Source organism: Heterodontus francisci, chromosome 20 (assembly GCF_036365525.1).
Source record: "Heterodontus francisci isolate sHetFra1 chromosome 20, sHetFra1.hap1, whole genome shotgun sequence".
NCBI classification, from domain to species: Eukaryota; Metazoa; Chordata; class Chondrichthyes; order Heterodontiformes; family Heterodontidae; genus Heterodontus; species Heterodontus francisci.
Window position 1 is genome coordinate 18,980,148 of NC_090390.1, and position 14,617 is coordinate 18,994,764.

At 45.0% G+C, this 14,617-nt stretch overlaps 1 protein-coding gene across 1 annotated transcript in view; it reads left to right on the forward strand.

The window, feature by feature from the left end:
• The window catches only part of LOC137380511 (catenin alpha-3-like), a 2,550,805-nt gene that overhangs the window by 187,345 nt on the left and 2,348,843 nt on the right, over positions 1 to 14,617 (forward strand). Inside the window, exons 4-5 of the mRNA XM_068052420.1 lie at positions 8,497 to 8,663; positions 8,758 to 8,877. Coding sequence (XP_067908521.1) covers positions 8,497 to 8,663; positions 8,758 to 8,877 — 287 coding nt within the window. The remainder of the gene's footprint in view (positions 1 to 8,496; positions 8,664 to 8,757; positions 8,878 to 14,617) is intronic.

Sequence of the window (14,617 nt, forward strand, 5' to 3'; positions counted from 1 at the left end):
TTCTTAAACCTTGTTTGCTGTAGGAGACTTTTCTCTCTTGGGGTTCATGTGTCTTCAGTGGTTTTAGAGGCTTGTGAGAAAGAGATGGGAGCAGACAGGCAGGATCTTCTCAGGCCAGGAGCAAACAGATACTCTGCCCAAACTGTACAAATTCAAGAAACTTAGGTTGCCCAGCAGGTTAGTCATAATATAATATATAACTGGGACTGGGAAATGTTTGCATTCAGCGGGACCTGGGTGTCCTTGTAAATGAATCACAGAAAGTTAACATGGAGGTACAGCAAGCAGGAAGGCAAATGACATGTTAGCTTTTGTTACAAAGGGATTGGAGTATATGAATAAAGAAGACTTACTACAATTATACAGTGCCTTGGTGAGGCCACACCTGGAGTACTGTGTGCAGCTTTGGTCTCCTTACCTGAAGGAAGGATAAACTTCACCTTGAAGGAGTTCATGAGACGGATTACTGGGACGAGGGGATTGTCCTACGAGGAGAGATAGAGGCCTATATTCCCTGGAGTTTAGAAGAATGAGAGGTGACCTAATTAAAACATATAAAATTCTTCATGGGCTTGACAGGGTAAATGCAGAGAAAATGTTTACCCTGTCTGGGGAATTTAGAACACAGGGTCACAGTCTCAGAATAAGGGATTGTCCATTTGTGACTGAGATGAGAAGAAATTTCTTCACTCAAAGGGTTGTGAATCTTTGGTAACCTCTATCCCAGAGAGCTGTGGATGTTCAGGCATTGAGTATATTCACGATAGAGGTTGATAGATTTTTGGCTGCTAAGGGAATTAAAGAATATGGAGATAGTGTATGAAGATAGAGTTGAGGTAGAAGATCAGCCATGAGTGTGTTGAATGGAGGAATGGGCTCAAAAGGCTAAGTGGCCTACTTTTGCTCCTATTTGTTATGTTCTCTTGCACATTTGTTGTGACAGGTGCGATTTCTCTGTCAGATTCAGCCTCACTCATGATCTCATGGCAGGGTTCTGAAATCTTGGGATTTTTCTGCGACTGACATTTGTTCGGGGAGCCAGGTTGGACGGGGTTGCTGATTCTCTGCTGATCAGTGACTGACTAACAGACAGCAGCTCTGCAAGGCCCAAATGCTGCCGCTGGCATTTGGTATATTGCGCTCGGCCCCAGATCACATATTTCGTTTTACTCAACTTGAATCGGACAATATGAGGCAATTCATGATAAAGACGCAGCTTGGAAGTGGCACTAAGGGACCACTTCCTACAAAATGACACTGATCACTTGTAAAAAATGAACTCAGATGTGTAGGCCTGGGTTACGAAGATGGGTTAGCCTGGGTTGGGAAGATACCTTAGCCTGGGTTGCGGAAATACCTTAGCCTGGGTTGGGAAGATGTGTTAAACCTGGGTTGGGAAGATACATTAGCCTGGGTTGGGAAGATACATTAGCTTGGGTTGGGAAGATGGGTGAGCCTGGGTTGGGAAGATGGGTGAGCCTGGGTTGGGAAGATACATTAGCCTGTGTTGGGAAGATGGGTTAAAGTGGGTTGGGATGATGGGTTAGCCTGGGTTGGGAAGATGGGTTAGCCAGGTTTGGTCAGATGTGTTAGCCTGGGTTGGGAAGATACGTTAGCCTGGGTTGGGAAGATGGGTGAGCCTGATGTTGGGAAGATACGTTAGCCTGGGTTGGGAAGATAGGTTAGCCAGGTTTGGGTGGATGTGTTAGCCTGGGTTGGGAAGATGCGTTAGCCTGGATTGGGAAGATGGGTTTGCCTGATTTGGGAAGATGGGTTAGCCTGGGTTGGGAAGATACGTTAGCATGGGGTTGGGAAGATGGGTAGGCCTGGGCTGGAAAGAGGGGCTTGCCTGGGTTGGGCAGATCTGTTAGCCTGGGCGGAAGATGGTTAGCTTGGTGTGGGATAATACATTAGGCTGGGTTGGGAAGACGGGTTTGCCTGGGTTGGGAAGATACGTTAGCCTGGGTTGGGAAGATAGGTTACCTGGGTTGGGAAGATACATTACCCTGAGTTGGGAAGATGCTTTAGCCTGGGTTGGGAAGATGGGTTAGCCTGGGTTGGGAAGATACGTTAGCCGGGGTTGGAAAGATGGTTAACCCTGGGTTGGGAAGATACATTCACGTGAGTTGGGAAGATTGGCTAGCCTGGGTTGGGGAGATGTGTTAGCCTGCTTTGGGGAGATGGATTAGCCTGGGTTGGGAAGATATGATGCCCTGTGTTGGGAAGATGGGTTAGCCTGGGTTGGGAAGATACGTTAGCCTGGGTTGGAAGATACCTTAGCTGGGGTTGGAAAGATGGTTAAGCCTGGGTTGGGAAGACACATTCGCGTGAGTTGGGAAGATTGGTTAGCCTGGGTTGGGGAGATGTGTTAGTCTGCTTTGGGGAGATGGATTAGCCTGGGTTGGGAAGATACGATACCCTGTGTTGGGAAGATGGGTTAGCCTGCATTGGGGAGATGTGTTAGCCTGCGTTGGGAAGATGGGTTAGCCTGGGTTGGTAAAATGGGTTAGCCTGGGTTGGGATGATGTGTTTTCCTGGGTTGGGAAGACGGGTTAGCTTAGGTTAGGAATGTGTGTTAGCCTGGATTGGGAAGATGGGTTAGCCTGTGTTGGGAAGACGCATTTGCCTGGATTAGGATGATGGGTGAGCCTCAGTTGTGAAGGTGGGTTAGCCTGGGTTTGGAATATGAGTTACCCTGGGTTGGGAAGATGGGTTAGCCTGTGTATGGAAGATGCGTTTGCCTGGATTGGGATGATGGGCTAGCCTGAGTTGGGAAGATGGGTTAGCCTGGGTCGGGAAAATGGGTTAGCCTGGGTTGGGGAGATGTGTTAGCCTGCATTGGGAATTTGGGTTAGCCCGGGTTGGTAAGATGGGTTAGCCTGGGTTGGGATGACGTGTTTGCCTGGGTTGGGATGACGGGCTAGCTTAGGTTGGGAAGACGGGTTAGCCTGGATTGGGAAGATGGGTTAGCCTGGATTGGGAAGATGGGTTAGCCTGGATTGGGAAGATGGGTGAGCCTCAATTGGGAAGGGGGGTTAGCCTGGATTGGGAAGATGGGTTAGCCTGGATTGGGAAGATGGGTTAGCCTGTGTTGGGAAGATATGTTTGACTGGATTGAGATGATGGGTTAGCCTCAGTTAGGACGGTGGGTTTGCCTGGGTTGGGACGATTGGTTAGCCTGTGTTGGGAAGAGGTGTTAGCCTGTATTGGAAAGATGGGTTAGCCTGAGTTGGGAAGATGGGTTTACCTGGGTTGGGAAGAGACTTTAGTCTGAGTTGGGAAGATGGGTTATCCTGAGTTGGGAAGATGTGTTAGCCTGGGTTGGGATTAGCCTGAGTTGGGAAGATGGGTTATCCTGAGTTGGGAAGATGTGTTCTCCTGGGTTGGGAAGCTGGTTTAGCCTGGGTTGGGAAGGTGGGCTAGCCTGGATTAGGTAGATGGGTTAGCCTGTTTTGGGAACATATGTTAGCCTGGATTAGGAAGATGGGTTAGCCTGGGTTGGTAAGATGGGTTAGCCTAGGTTGGGAGGACATGTTAGCCTGGGTTGGGAAGATGGGTTAGCCTGGATTGGGAAGGTGGGTTAGCCTAGGTTAGGAAGATGGGTTAGCCTGTGTTGGGATGATGGGTTAGGTTGGATCGGGATGATGGGTTAGCCTATGTTGGGAAGATGGGTTAGCCTTGGTTGGGAAGATGGGTTTGCCTGGGTTGTGAAGATGGGTTAGCCTATGTTGGGAAGATGGGTTAGCCTGGGTTGGGAAGATGGTTAGCCCTGGATTGGGAAGATGGCTTAGCCTCAGTTAGGAAGATGGGTTAGCCTAGTTTGGGAAGACGGGTTAGCCTGGGTTGGGAAGATGGGTTAGGCTGGATCGGGAAGACATGTTAGCCTAAGTTGGGAAGATGGGTTTGCCTGGGTTGGGAAGATGGGTTAGCCTAAGTTGGAAAGATGGGTTAGTCAGAGTTGGGTGGATGGTTTAGCAGTCTGCTCCCAGAAGGATACACCGAACTTCCTTTCCTGTTTCACAGCTCCAAATGGGTAGTGCATCTCTTGATGTCTATATTATCATCATAAACAGATTTACAGCTTATTTACTCAGCTTGAAACACAGTGTTCAAATAAAAACAACAACACATGAATTGGAAAAACGGTTACCTCTTGACTGTCTATGATACTTGAAGCTGTGAGTTGTGTAATTGTTTATTGAGCATCAGATTAGCCTCCTGTTGTTCACAGTGTATTAGATCACCAGCATTCCACACTGTCACGTATTGGCTACTTTTTACCACATGGAGTTACACCTGGTGCTTTCTTGTTTCATGTGCCAGTAATGGAATTGTTCCACAACACTACTGCACCTGAACCAGCCCCTTTTACCCATCTGCTTCTCCTTCCTTCCTTCCCCTTCCTTGCCACCTTCTGCTTTCTCCTGCTCTCTTCCTCTCTGCTCATCTCTTCCAACTCTACCTTTCCTTTTTCTCCACCTTTCCTCTTGCTCACCTTCTCCTCCTTCTCACCCTCTCCTCCTTCTTATTCTGACAGTCAGTCTTGGCTTTCTTCCAGCCATTTTTAGTTCATTGATGTTTATCACTTTCTCAATATGTTGTTCTGGCCCCTCTGTGTGACGTCCTGGCCCTCTTCCTTACCTCTGCACTCTGTTTGATTTTGTAGATACTCAGTGTGTACGAAGGGTCCCATGATCTCAGACTGAGCACCCAACTTACTAGAGCAGTTATTACCATCCTGCTGATCAAAGGCTTAATATTCATTACATGAAAAGATAATGAAAAGTAACAATCTGCGATAAATTAAACATTTGTAATGGTCAATAGAGTTAAACAGAACCAAAAGATAACAAACAAGCAACAAACTCAAAATTTATATTTACCAATCAAGCCAACATAAGTCATTCAAAGCTTCAACAACCGATTGTAGTTTGAATTATCTACATGTGTCTATAAAACATTTTTTTTCACTTTTTCCCATTTCCATTGGGTGGCACAGTGGTGCAGTGGTTAGCACTGCAGCCTCATAGCTCCAGCAACCTGGGTTTGGTTCTGGGGAATGCCTGTGCGGAGTTTGTAAGTTCTCCCTGTGACCGTGTGGGTTTCCACCGGGTGCTCCAGTTTCTTCCCACAGCCAAAGACTTGCAGGTTGATAGGTAAATTGGCCATTGTAAATTGCCCCTAGTGTAGGTAGGTGGTAGGAGAATTGTGGGGATGAGGTAGGGAATATGGGGTTAATGCAGGATTAGTATAAATGGGTGGTTGTTGGTCGGCACAGACTCGGTGGGCCAAAGGGCCTGTTTCAGTGCTGTATCACTCTATGGCAGCTCTTTATCCCAGGGTAATTCAGTAATAGATGTGGACTCTAATGATATTCAATGAAGATGCTCTGCATTATGATAATGCCATGTTGATGAGTTAACGGCACAAATCATCACGAATGAATATGATTTGGTAGCCATTACGGAGACATGGTTACAGGTTGGTCACGACTGGGAGTTAAATATCCAGGGGTATCAGACTATTCGGAAGGACAGACAGGAAGGTAAGGGAGGTGGTGTAGCTCTGATATTCAAGGACGACATCAGGACGGTGCTGAGAGATGATATAGGTTCTATGGAGAATGAGGTTGAATCCATTTGGGTGGAAATTAGAAACTCTAAGAAGAAAAAGTCATTGATAAGCGTAGTCTATAGGCCACCAAATAATAACATCACATTGGGGCGGGCAATAAACAAAGAAATAACTAATGCCTGTAAAAATGGTACGGCAATTATCATGGGGGATTTTAATCTACATATAGATTGGTCGAACCAGCTCAGTCAGGGTAGCCTTGAGGAGGAGTTCGTTGAGTGTATCCGTGATAGTTTTCTTGAACAGTATGTAATGGAACCGACGAGGGAGCAAGCTATCCTAGATCTAGTCCTGTGTAATGAGACAGGAATAATTAATGACCTCATAGTTAGGGATCCTCTTGGAAGGAGTGATCACAGTATGGTTGAATTTAGAATACAGATGGAGAGTGTGAAGATAAAATCCAATACCAGGGTCCTGCGCTTGAACAAGGGGGACTACAATAGAATGAGGGAGGACTTGGCTAAAGTAGACTGGAAACAAAGATTTTATGGTGGGACAGTTGACGAGCAGTGGAGGACTTTCAAAGCAATTTTTCAAAGTGCTCAGCAAAAGTATATTCCAGTGAAAAGGAAGGACTGGAAGAAAAGGGGTAATCTGCCATGGGTGTCTAAGGAAATAAGGGAGGCTATCAAATTGAAAGAGAAGGCATACAAAGTGGCCAAAAACAGCATGAAACTAGAAGATTGGGAAAACTTTAAAGGTCAACAGAGAGCCACAAAAAGAGCTATAAAGAAAAGTAAGATAGAACATGAGAAAAAACTAGCACAGAATATAAAGACAGATAGCAAAAGTTTCTATAAATATATAAAACGAAAAAGAGTGGCTAAAGTAAATGTTGGTCCTTTAGAGGATGAGAAGGGGAATTTAGTTATGGGATATGATGAAATGGCCGAGGCACTGAACAGGTATTTTGTATCGGTCTTCACAGTGGAGGACATTAATAACATGCCAGTAGTTGACAAAGAGACGAATGTAGGTGAGGACCTGGAAACAATCATTATTATGGAAGAGGTAGTGTTGGGCAAACTAATGGAGCTAAGGATTGATAAGTCTCCTGGCCCTGATGGAATGCATCCCAGGGTACTAAAAGAGATGGCGGGAGAAATAGCAGGTGCACTGGCGGTAATTTTCCAAAATTCACTGGACTCTGGGGTACTCCCAGCAGATTGGAAAACAGCAGATGTGACGCCACTGTTTAAAAAGGGAGGTAGACAAAAGATGGGGAATTATAGACCGGTTAGCTTACCCTCTGTAGTGGGGAAGATGCTTGAGTCTATTATCAAGGAAGAAATAGCAGGGCATCTCGATAGAAATTGTCCCGTTGGGCAGACGCAGCATGGGTTCATGAAGGGCAGGTCATGCTTGACAAATCTTTTGGAATTCTATGATGACATTACGAGCAAGGTGGACAATGGGGACCCAGTGGATGTGGTGAACCTAGATTTCCAAAAGGCCTTCGACAAGGTGCCGCACAAGAGGCTGCTGCATAAGATAAGGATGCAAGGCGTTGTGGGTAAAGTATTAGCATGGATAGAGGATTGGTTGACTAACAGGAAGCAGAGAGTGGGAATAAATGAGTGCTATTCTGGTTGGCAATCAGTCACTAGTGGTGTGCCTCAGGGATCGGTGTTGGGACCGCAATTATTTACAATTTATATAGATGATTTGGAGTTGGGGACCACGTGTAGGGTGTCAAAGTTTGCAGATGACACTAAGATGAGTGGCAGAACAAAGTGTGCAGATGACTGTGAAACTTTGCAGAGTAATATAGATACATTGAGTGAGTGGGCAAAGGTCTGGCAGATGGAATACAATGTTAATAAATGTGAAGTCATTCATTTCGGTATGAGTAACAGTAAAAAGGATTATTACTTGAATGGTAAAAAGTTGCAGCATGCTGCTATGCAGAGGGACCTGGGTGTCCTCGTGCATGAATCGCAGCAGGTTGGTCTGCAGGTACAGCAAGTAATTAGGAAGGCAAATGGAATTTTGTCCTTCATTGCTAAAGGGATTGAGTTTAAAAGCAGAGAGGTTATGTTGCAGCTGTATAAGGTACTGGTGAGGCCGCACCTGGAGTACTGTGTGCAGTTTTGGTCTCCTTACTTGAGAAAGGATGTACAGGCACTGGAGAGGGTGCAGAGGAGGTTCACTAGGTTGATTCCGGAGTTGAAAGGGTTGGCTTATGAGGAGAGACTGAGTAGGTTGGGATTATATTCATTGGAATTCAGAAGCATGAGGGGGGGATCTTATAGAAACATATAAAATTATGAAGGGAATAGATAAGATACAAGTAGAGAGGATGTTTCCACTGGCAGGTGAAGCTAGGACAAGAGGGCATAGCCTCAAGATTAGAGGGAGCAGATTTAGGACTGAATTAAGAAGGAACTTCTTCACCCAGAGGGTTGTTAATCTATGGAATTCCTTGCCCTGTGAAGTAGTTGACGCTTCTTCAGTAAACGTTTTTAAAGCTAAGGTAGATATCTTTTTGAACAATAAAGGAATTAAGGGATACGGTGAGAGCGCGGGTAAGTGGATCTGAGTCCACGAAAAGATCAGCCATGATCTTATTGAATGGCGGAGCAGGCTCGAGGGGCCAGACGACCTACTCCTGCTCCTAGTTCTTATGATCTTATGATCTCTTAATTTACATGCCCTTGTGAACTAGATAAACACCATTGGTCAGCTTTTCCCAATGAAACCAAAGCAGAACATTTATCTAAACATGGTGAGAATCCACGATGCCTGGAAGGATTTTGGCCCTGAAGTGATCTGTTAACTTCATTCTGATTAACTGGTATGGCTCTATGCATTTTAAGTGTGACTGTAGAGGTTGTTAATGATGTATCTGATCCTTCTCAGGTGAAATTATGGGAGTTACGTCGAGAGAATTCACCGATGACCCATGTGCCTTACTGAAACGGGAAGGTGTGGTTAATGCTGCTCAGGCTCTCCTCACTGCTGTGACACGGCTCCTTATTTTGGCGGACATTATTGATGTTGTGTATCTCTTGCAGCATCTCATGGCAGTGAGTAAATTCATGTGAAATCCAATCTTTCTCAGTTAAAATCATACATTCTAGATGTTAACATGGGTTAATTCAACTTCAACATTACCAACAGGCCCAGAAATCATTTGCATTGTTGACAACTGTGACAAGTAAAAGTGAATTGAACAAGGCCTACAGATCGTTTGGACAGGATTTAGCCAAATTGGACCTTCTGACTCAGAAACGGCAACAGGTACGGAGGTTGAATATATTCATTTTAAAACGTATATCAGTGATTTAATGCTCATACAACAAAATGCAGGCACAATATTTTAAACAATGTTTCTTGATTTCAGAAGAATTGTGAGCTCAGCCAGTTGAAAGATTTTTTTTTTATTATTCATTCATGGGATGTGGGCATCGCTGGCTAGGCCAGCATTTATTGCTCATCCCTAATTGCTCTTGAGAAAGTGGTGGTGAGCCACCTTCTTGAACCGCTGCAGTCCATGTGGTGTAGGTACACCCACAGTACTGTTAGGAGGGGAGTTCCAGGATTTTGACCCAGCGATGGCGAAGGAACGGCGATATAGTTCCAAGTCAGGATGGTGTGTGGCTTGGAGGGGAACCTGCAGGTGGTGCTGCTCCCATGCATTTGCTGCCCTTGTCCTTCTAGTTGATAGAGGTCGCAGGTTTGGAAGGTGCTGTCTAAGGAGCCTTGCTGCATTACTGCAGTGCATCTTGTAGATGGTACACACTGCTGCCACTGTATGTCGGCAGTGGAGAGAGTGAATGTTTGTGGATGGGCTGCCAATCAAGCGGGGTGCTTTGTCCTGGATGCTGTCAAGCTTCTTGAGTGTTGTTGGAGCTGCACCCATCCAGGCAAGTGGAGAGTATTCCATCACACTCCTGACTTGTGCCTCGTAGATGGTGGACAGGCTTTGGAGAGTCAGGAGGTGAGTTACTCGCCGCAGAATTCCTAGCCTCTGACCTGCTGTTGTTGCCACGATATTTATATGGCTGCTGCAGTTCAGTTTCTGGTCAATGGTAACCCCCAGGATGTTGATAGTGGGGGATTCAGCGATGGTAATGCCATTGAATGTCAAGGGGAGAAGGTCAGATTCTCTCTTGTTTGAGATGGTCATTGCCTGGCACTTGTGTGGCGCGAATGTTACTTGCCACTTATCAGCCCAAGCCTGGATATTGTCCAGGTCTTGCTGCATTTCTGCACGGACTGCAGGACTCCCCGTGCCTAGCACACCACACTCTGGAAGAACCATAGTGTTTGCATGGGTTAGGCGGGTGGGGGTGGGGGATCCTGATTATCAGGATCCAGCAGCTATTAAAGCTGACAAAAGAGGCTTGTGGCCAGATGGCCTCATTCACACATCAGCCTCTGGACAAGCAACAGGAAGTCCAACGGAAAAAGAGTAGCCCATATTTGGAGAAAATGGCAATGGTCATCCAAGAAGGTTCTGGTTGGTTGGTCTGACTAGGACTATGCGGCGAGGAAATTGAGTAACTGGAGAGCTTGTTAAGGATTACAACTGCTTTATAAAGGGTGCTCAATTTATCTGTATAAAATCTTGGTCCTTTATGAGTCTTGGGCTTGATCTCTGTGCAGTATCAATATGCTCAGAGAACTTGTGACCCACTTTGTTGTGCGTTATACTTCATCACCTGAGCAAATTTGCCTGTAATAAAATTGTGTCCTTCAGATGAGACTTTAAACCTCTCAGGTAGATGTAAAAGATCCCATGATACTATTCGAAGAAGAGCAAGGGAGATCTCCTCAGCTTCCTGGCCAATAATTAACCCTCAACTAAATAAAAACAGACTACCTGGTCATTATCACATTGCTGTTTTTAGGAGCTTGCTGTGTGCTAATTAGCTGCTGTGTTTCCTAAAATACAACAGCGACTACACTTCAAATAGTATTTCATTGGCTGTAAAGTGCTTTGGGATGTCCTGAGGCTGTGAAGGCGCTATATAAATGCAAGTCTTTCATTCTTTCTTGAAGAGGTGTTGTCTATGCAAAGCTGTCCATCTACTGTTTTTTACAAACCACAGACGGGGGATTGAGGGTCATGTTGAGGGGTCAGTTTATCCGAAGGTGATGGTCAACTGTTGCTAGTTCTCTAGCTCAGCGTGTATGTGAAGCCTCATTCTGGGAGCTTGTGATTGCACCATCAACCCTGTATATTTAAAAGAGTAACCAGTTGATCTCCTGTGCACAATACACAGAGATTGAAGAGCTGCATAACTTTGATCTTTTTGATCTCGATAGCACTAAAGGAAGGTGGGGAACAGCAGGGGAAATTTAACTTGAACGAAATGTTGAACATCGAATGAATTATAAAGTGAGCAGGAGAATGGAAAACATCCATAAGCTGGAACGTCTTGTGGTTAGCAATGGACTGAGAGATGTTCAGGGCATGAGCTGAGGACAGTAGGATTGCATCAGTACCACCTTGGGAGGAAGGATAATTCAAACATTCCCCATTATAATGCTACGTGATACAGCGGTACTTGTTAAAATTGCCCTGATTTTGTTGTGCTTCTGTGACAAGACAAAATTGCCATGACATGAAGTGTGCATTATCGTAAGAATTTTGGTATATTACAGAGAGATATAACTGAAATAAAACAGATTATATGCACATTAATTACTGTTTGTTGGAGCGTGCTGTGCACAAACTGGCTGCTGCGTTTCCTACATATCAGTGACTGCACTTCAAAAAGTACTTCATTGACTATGAAGGACTTTGGGATGTTTTGAGATCATGAAAGGTGTTATATAAATGCAAGTCTTTTTTAAAAATTCATCCTGAATTTCCTCCAAGGTTTTCCCAATTGGCTGCTGTAACCTTGGCGGCAACCCTGGATAAACTAAGTAACCAGGGTCATGCAGTTGCGAGAACCCAAGAAAATTTCCAGGAAGTTTTTCTGCATGCTTACTTGTATTAGAGCTGATCTCCTGGGTCCCAATAGATGGTGAGTTGAGAGGCTCTGGTTGTTACACATGCTGCTGATAATCCACATTAGTACTAACCAGGCACTCTTTAATCAAGCAGTTTCAGTTACATTTCACGTAATAGGAATTTACATTGCCAAAATTAATGTCTGATATGTTCTGCAGTTTCTAACTGGAACAGATGTGCCCTGCATGAACTGTAAATATCACATTTCTTTCCAGTGAAATGGTGCTGTGAAACAGTATTGAAAATAAAGTAAGCTTATCTATTAAATCTAGCTGAATCTTCCATTTCTTTCCAGTTGCAATACATCCAAAGCATGTCTTGGATTTTATTGGTAGAATATACCAGAAGTTCAGTCACATCTGCTTGTTCCAATTCCAATTTTGACAATGTGACAGTGGTTCTTTAGTGATATTTATAGTGTTGTCATTGTCTGTTCAGTTCTTGCTGTGGTTTATTTTTCTCCAGTTCTTCCTCACTAACATGCTGATAAACTATGTTGTCTGTAGCATTCTTTATAGATTTTTATAATTCACTAGTCCATACATTTTAATGGCTTCTGGAGAGGCCAACAGTGGTATTATATCACATTCTTTGGGCCTCCTTATCTCGAGAGACAATGGATACGCGCCTGGAGGTGGTCAGTGGTTTGTGAAGCAGCGCCTGGAGTGGCTATAAAGGCCAATTCTGGAGTAACAGGCTCTTCCACAGGTGCTGCAGAGAAATTTGTTTGTTGGGGCTGTTGCACAGTTGGCTCTCCCCTTGCGCCTCTGTCTTTTTTCCTGCCAACTACTAAGTCTCTTCGACTCGCCACAATTTAGCCCTGTCTTTATGGCTGCCCGCCAGCTCTGGCGAATGCTGGCAACTGACTCCCACGACTTGTGATCAATGTCACACGATTTCATGTCGCGTTTGCAGACGTCTTTATAACGGAGACATGGACGGCCGGTGGGTCTGATACCAGTGGCGAGCTCGCTGTACAATGTGTCTTTGGGGATCCTGCCATCTTCCATGCGGCTCACATGGCCAAGCCATCTCAAGCGCCGCTGACTCAGTAGTGTGTATAAGCTGGGGATGTTGGCCGCTTCAAGGACTTCTGTGTTGGAGATATAGTCCTGCCACCTGATGCCAAGTATTCTCCGAAGGCAGCGAAGATGGAATGAATTGAGACGTCGCTCTTGGCTGGCATACGTTGTCCAGGCCTCGCTGCCGTAGAGCAAGGTACTGAGGACACAGGCCTGATACACTCGGACTTTTGTGTTCCGTGTCAGTGCGCCATTTTCCCACACTCTCTTGGCCAGTCTGAACATAGCAGTGGAAGCCTTACCCATGCGCTTGTTGATTTCTGCATCTAGAGACAGGTTACTGGTGATAGTTGAGCCTAGGTAGGTGAACTCTTGAACCACTTCCAGAGCGTGGTCGCCAATATTGATGGATGGAGCATTTCTGACATCCTGCCCCATGATGTTCGTTTTCTTGAGGCTGATGGTTAGGCCAAATTCATTGCAGGCAGACGCAAACCTGTCGATGAGACTCTGCAGGCATTCTTCAGTGTGAGATGTTAAAGCAGCATCGTCAGCAAAGAGGAGTTCTCTGATGAGGACTTTCCGTACTTTGGACTTCGCTCTTAGACGGGCAAGGTTGAACAACCTGCCCCCTGATCTTGTGTGGAGGAAAATTCCTTCTTCAGAGGATTTGAACGCATGTGAAAGCAGCAGGGAGAAGAAAATCCCAAAAAGTGTGGGTGCGAGAACACAGCCCTGTTTCACACCACTCAGGATAGGAAAGGGCTCTGATGAGGAGCCACCATGTTGAATTGTGCCTTTCATATTGTCATGGAATGAGGTGATGATACTTAGTAGCTTTGGTGGACATCCGATCTTTTCTAGTAGTCTGAAGAGACCACGTCTGCTGACGAGGTCAAAGGCTTTGGTGAGATCAATGAAAGCAATGTAGAGGGGCATCTGCTGTTCACGGCATTTCTCCTGTATCTGACGAAGGGAGAACAGCATGTCAATAGTCGATCTCTCTGCACGAAAGCCACACTGTGCCTCAGGGTAGACGCGCTCGGCCAGCTTCTGGAGCCTGTTCAGAGCGACTCGAGCAAAGACTTTCCCCACTATGCTGAGCAGGGAGATTCATGCTAGGTTTCACTATGCTTCTGCTTTTTCTTTATCAACCAGTTCAGCAACCGTGTTATAGTAACAAATTAAGTCGTGAATAAGAACCGATAATTTTTTCGGGCATAAAGAGGAAGCCAATCTGACATATAACAACAACTTGCATTTATATAACACTTTTAATGTAGTAAAATGTCCCAGGAGCTTCACAAGAATTGTTATCAAAGTTTGACACTGAGCCAAATAAAGAGCTATTAAAGGCAGGTGACCAAAACTTTCTCAAAGAGGTAGGTTTTAACTTGTATCTTAAAGGAGGAGAGCGATAGAAAGCTGGAGAGGTTTAAAGAGGGAATTCCAGCGTTCAGGGCCCAGGCAACTGAAAGCACAGCTGCCAATGGTAGGGCAAAGTAAGTGGGAGATGGACAAGAGGCCAGAATTGGACAAACCTCTGATTATCCCATGTATAAAAGCAACAAACACAGCTAAACCAAATCATTATAAAATAAAAACAGAAAGTGCTGGAAAAACTCAGCAGTCTGACAGCATCTGTGGAGAGAGAAGCAGAATTAATGTTTCAGGTCAGTGATCTTTCATCAGAACTGGCAAATGTTAGAAATGTAATAGGTTTTAAACAAGTAAAGTGGGGTTGGGGGAAAGAGAACAAAAGGGAAGATGTGTGATAGGACAGAGGGCCAGAGAGCTTAACTGACAAGGTCATGGGACAAAGGCAAAGACAGTGTGATAATGGTGTGATGAAAGACAAAGCATTAGTGCAGAGAGAGTGTTAATGACAGAATAATGAGCAGCCCTAGCCAAAAGCACACACATGAAAAAAAAGTAGGCAGGCACATGGTAAAAAAAAGATAGAATAAAATAAAATAAAAAAGGGCCTGTCATG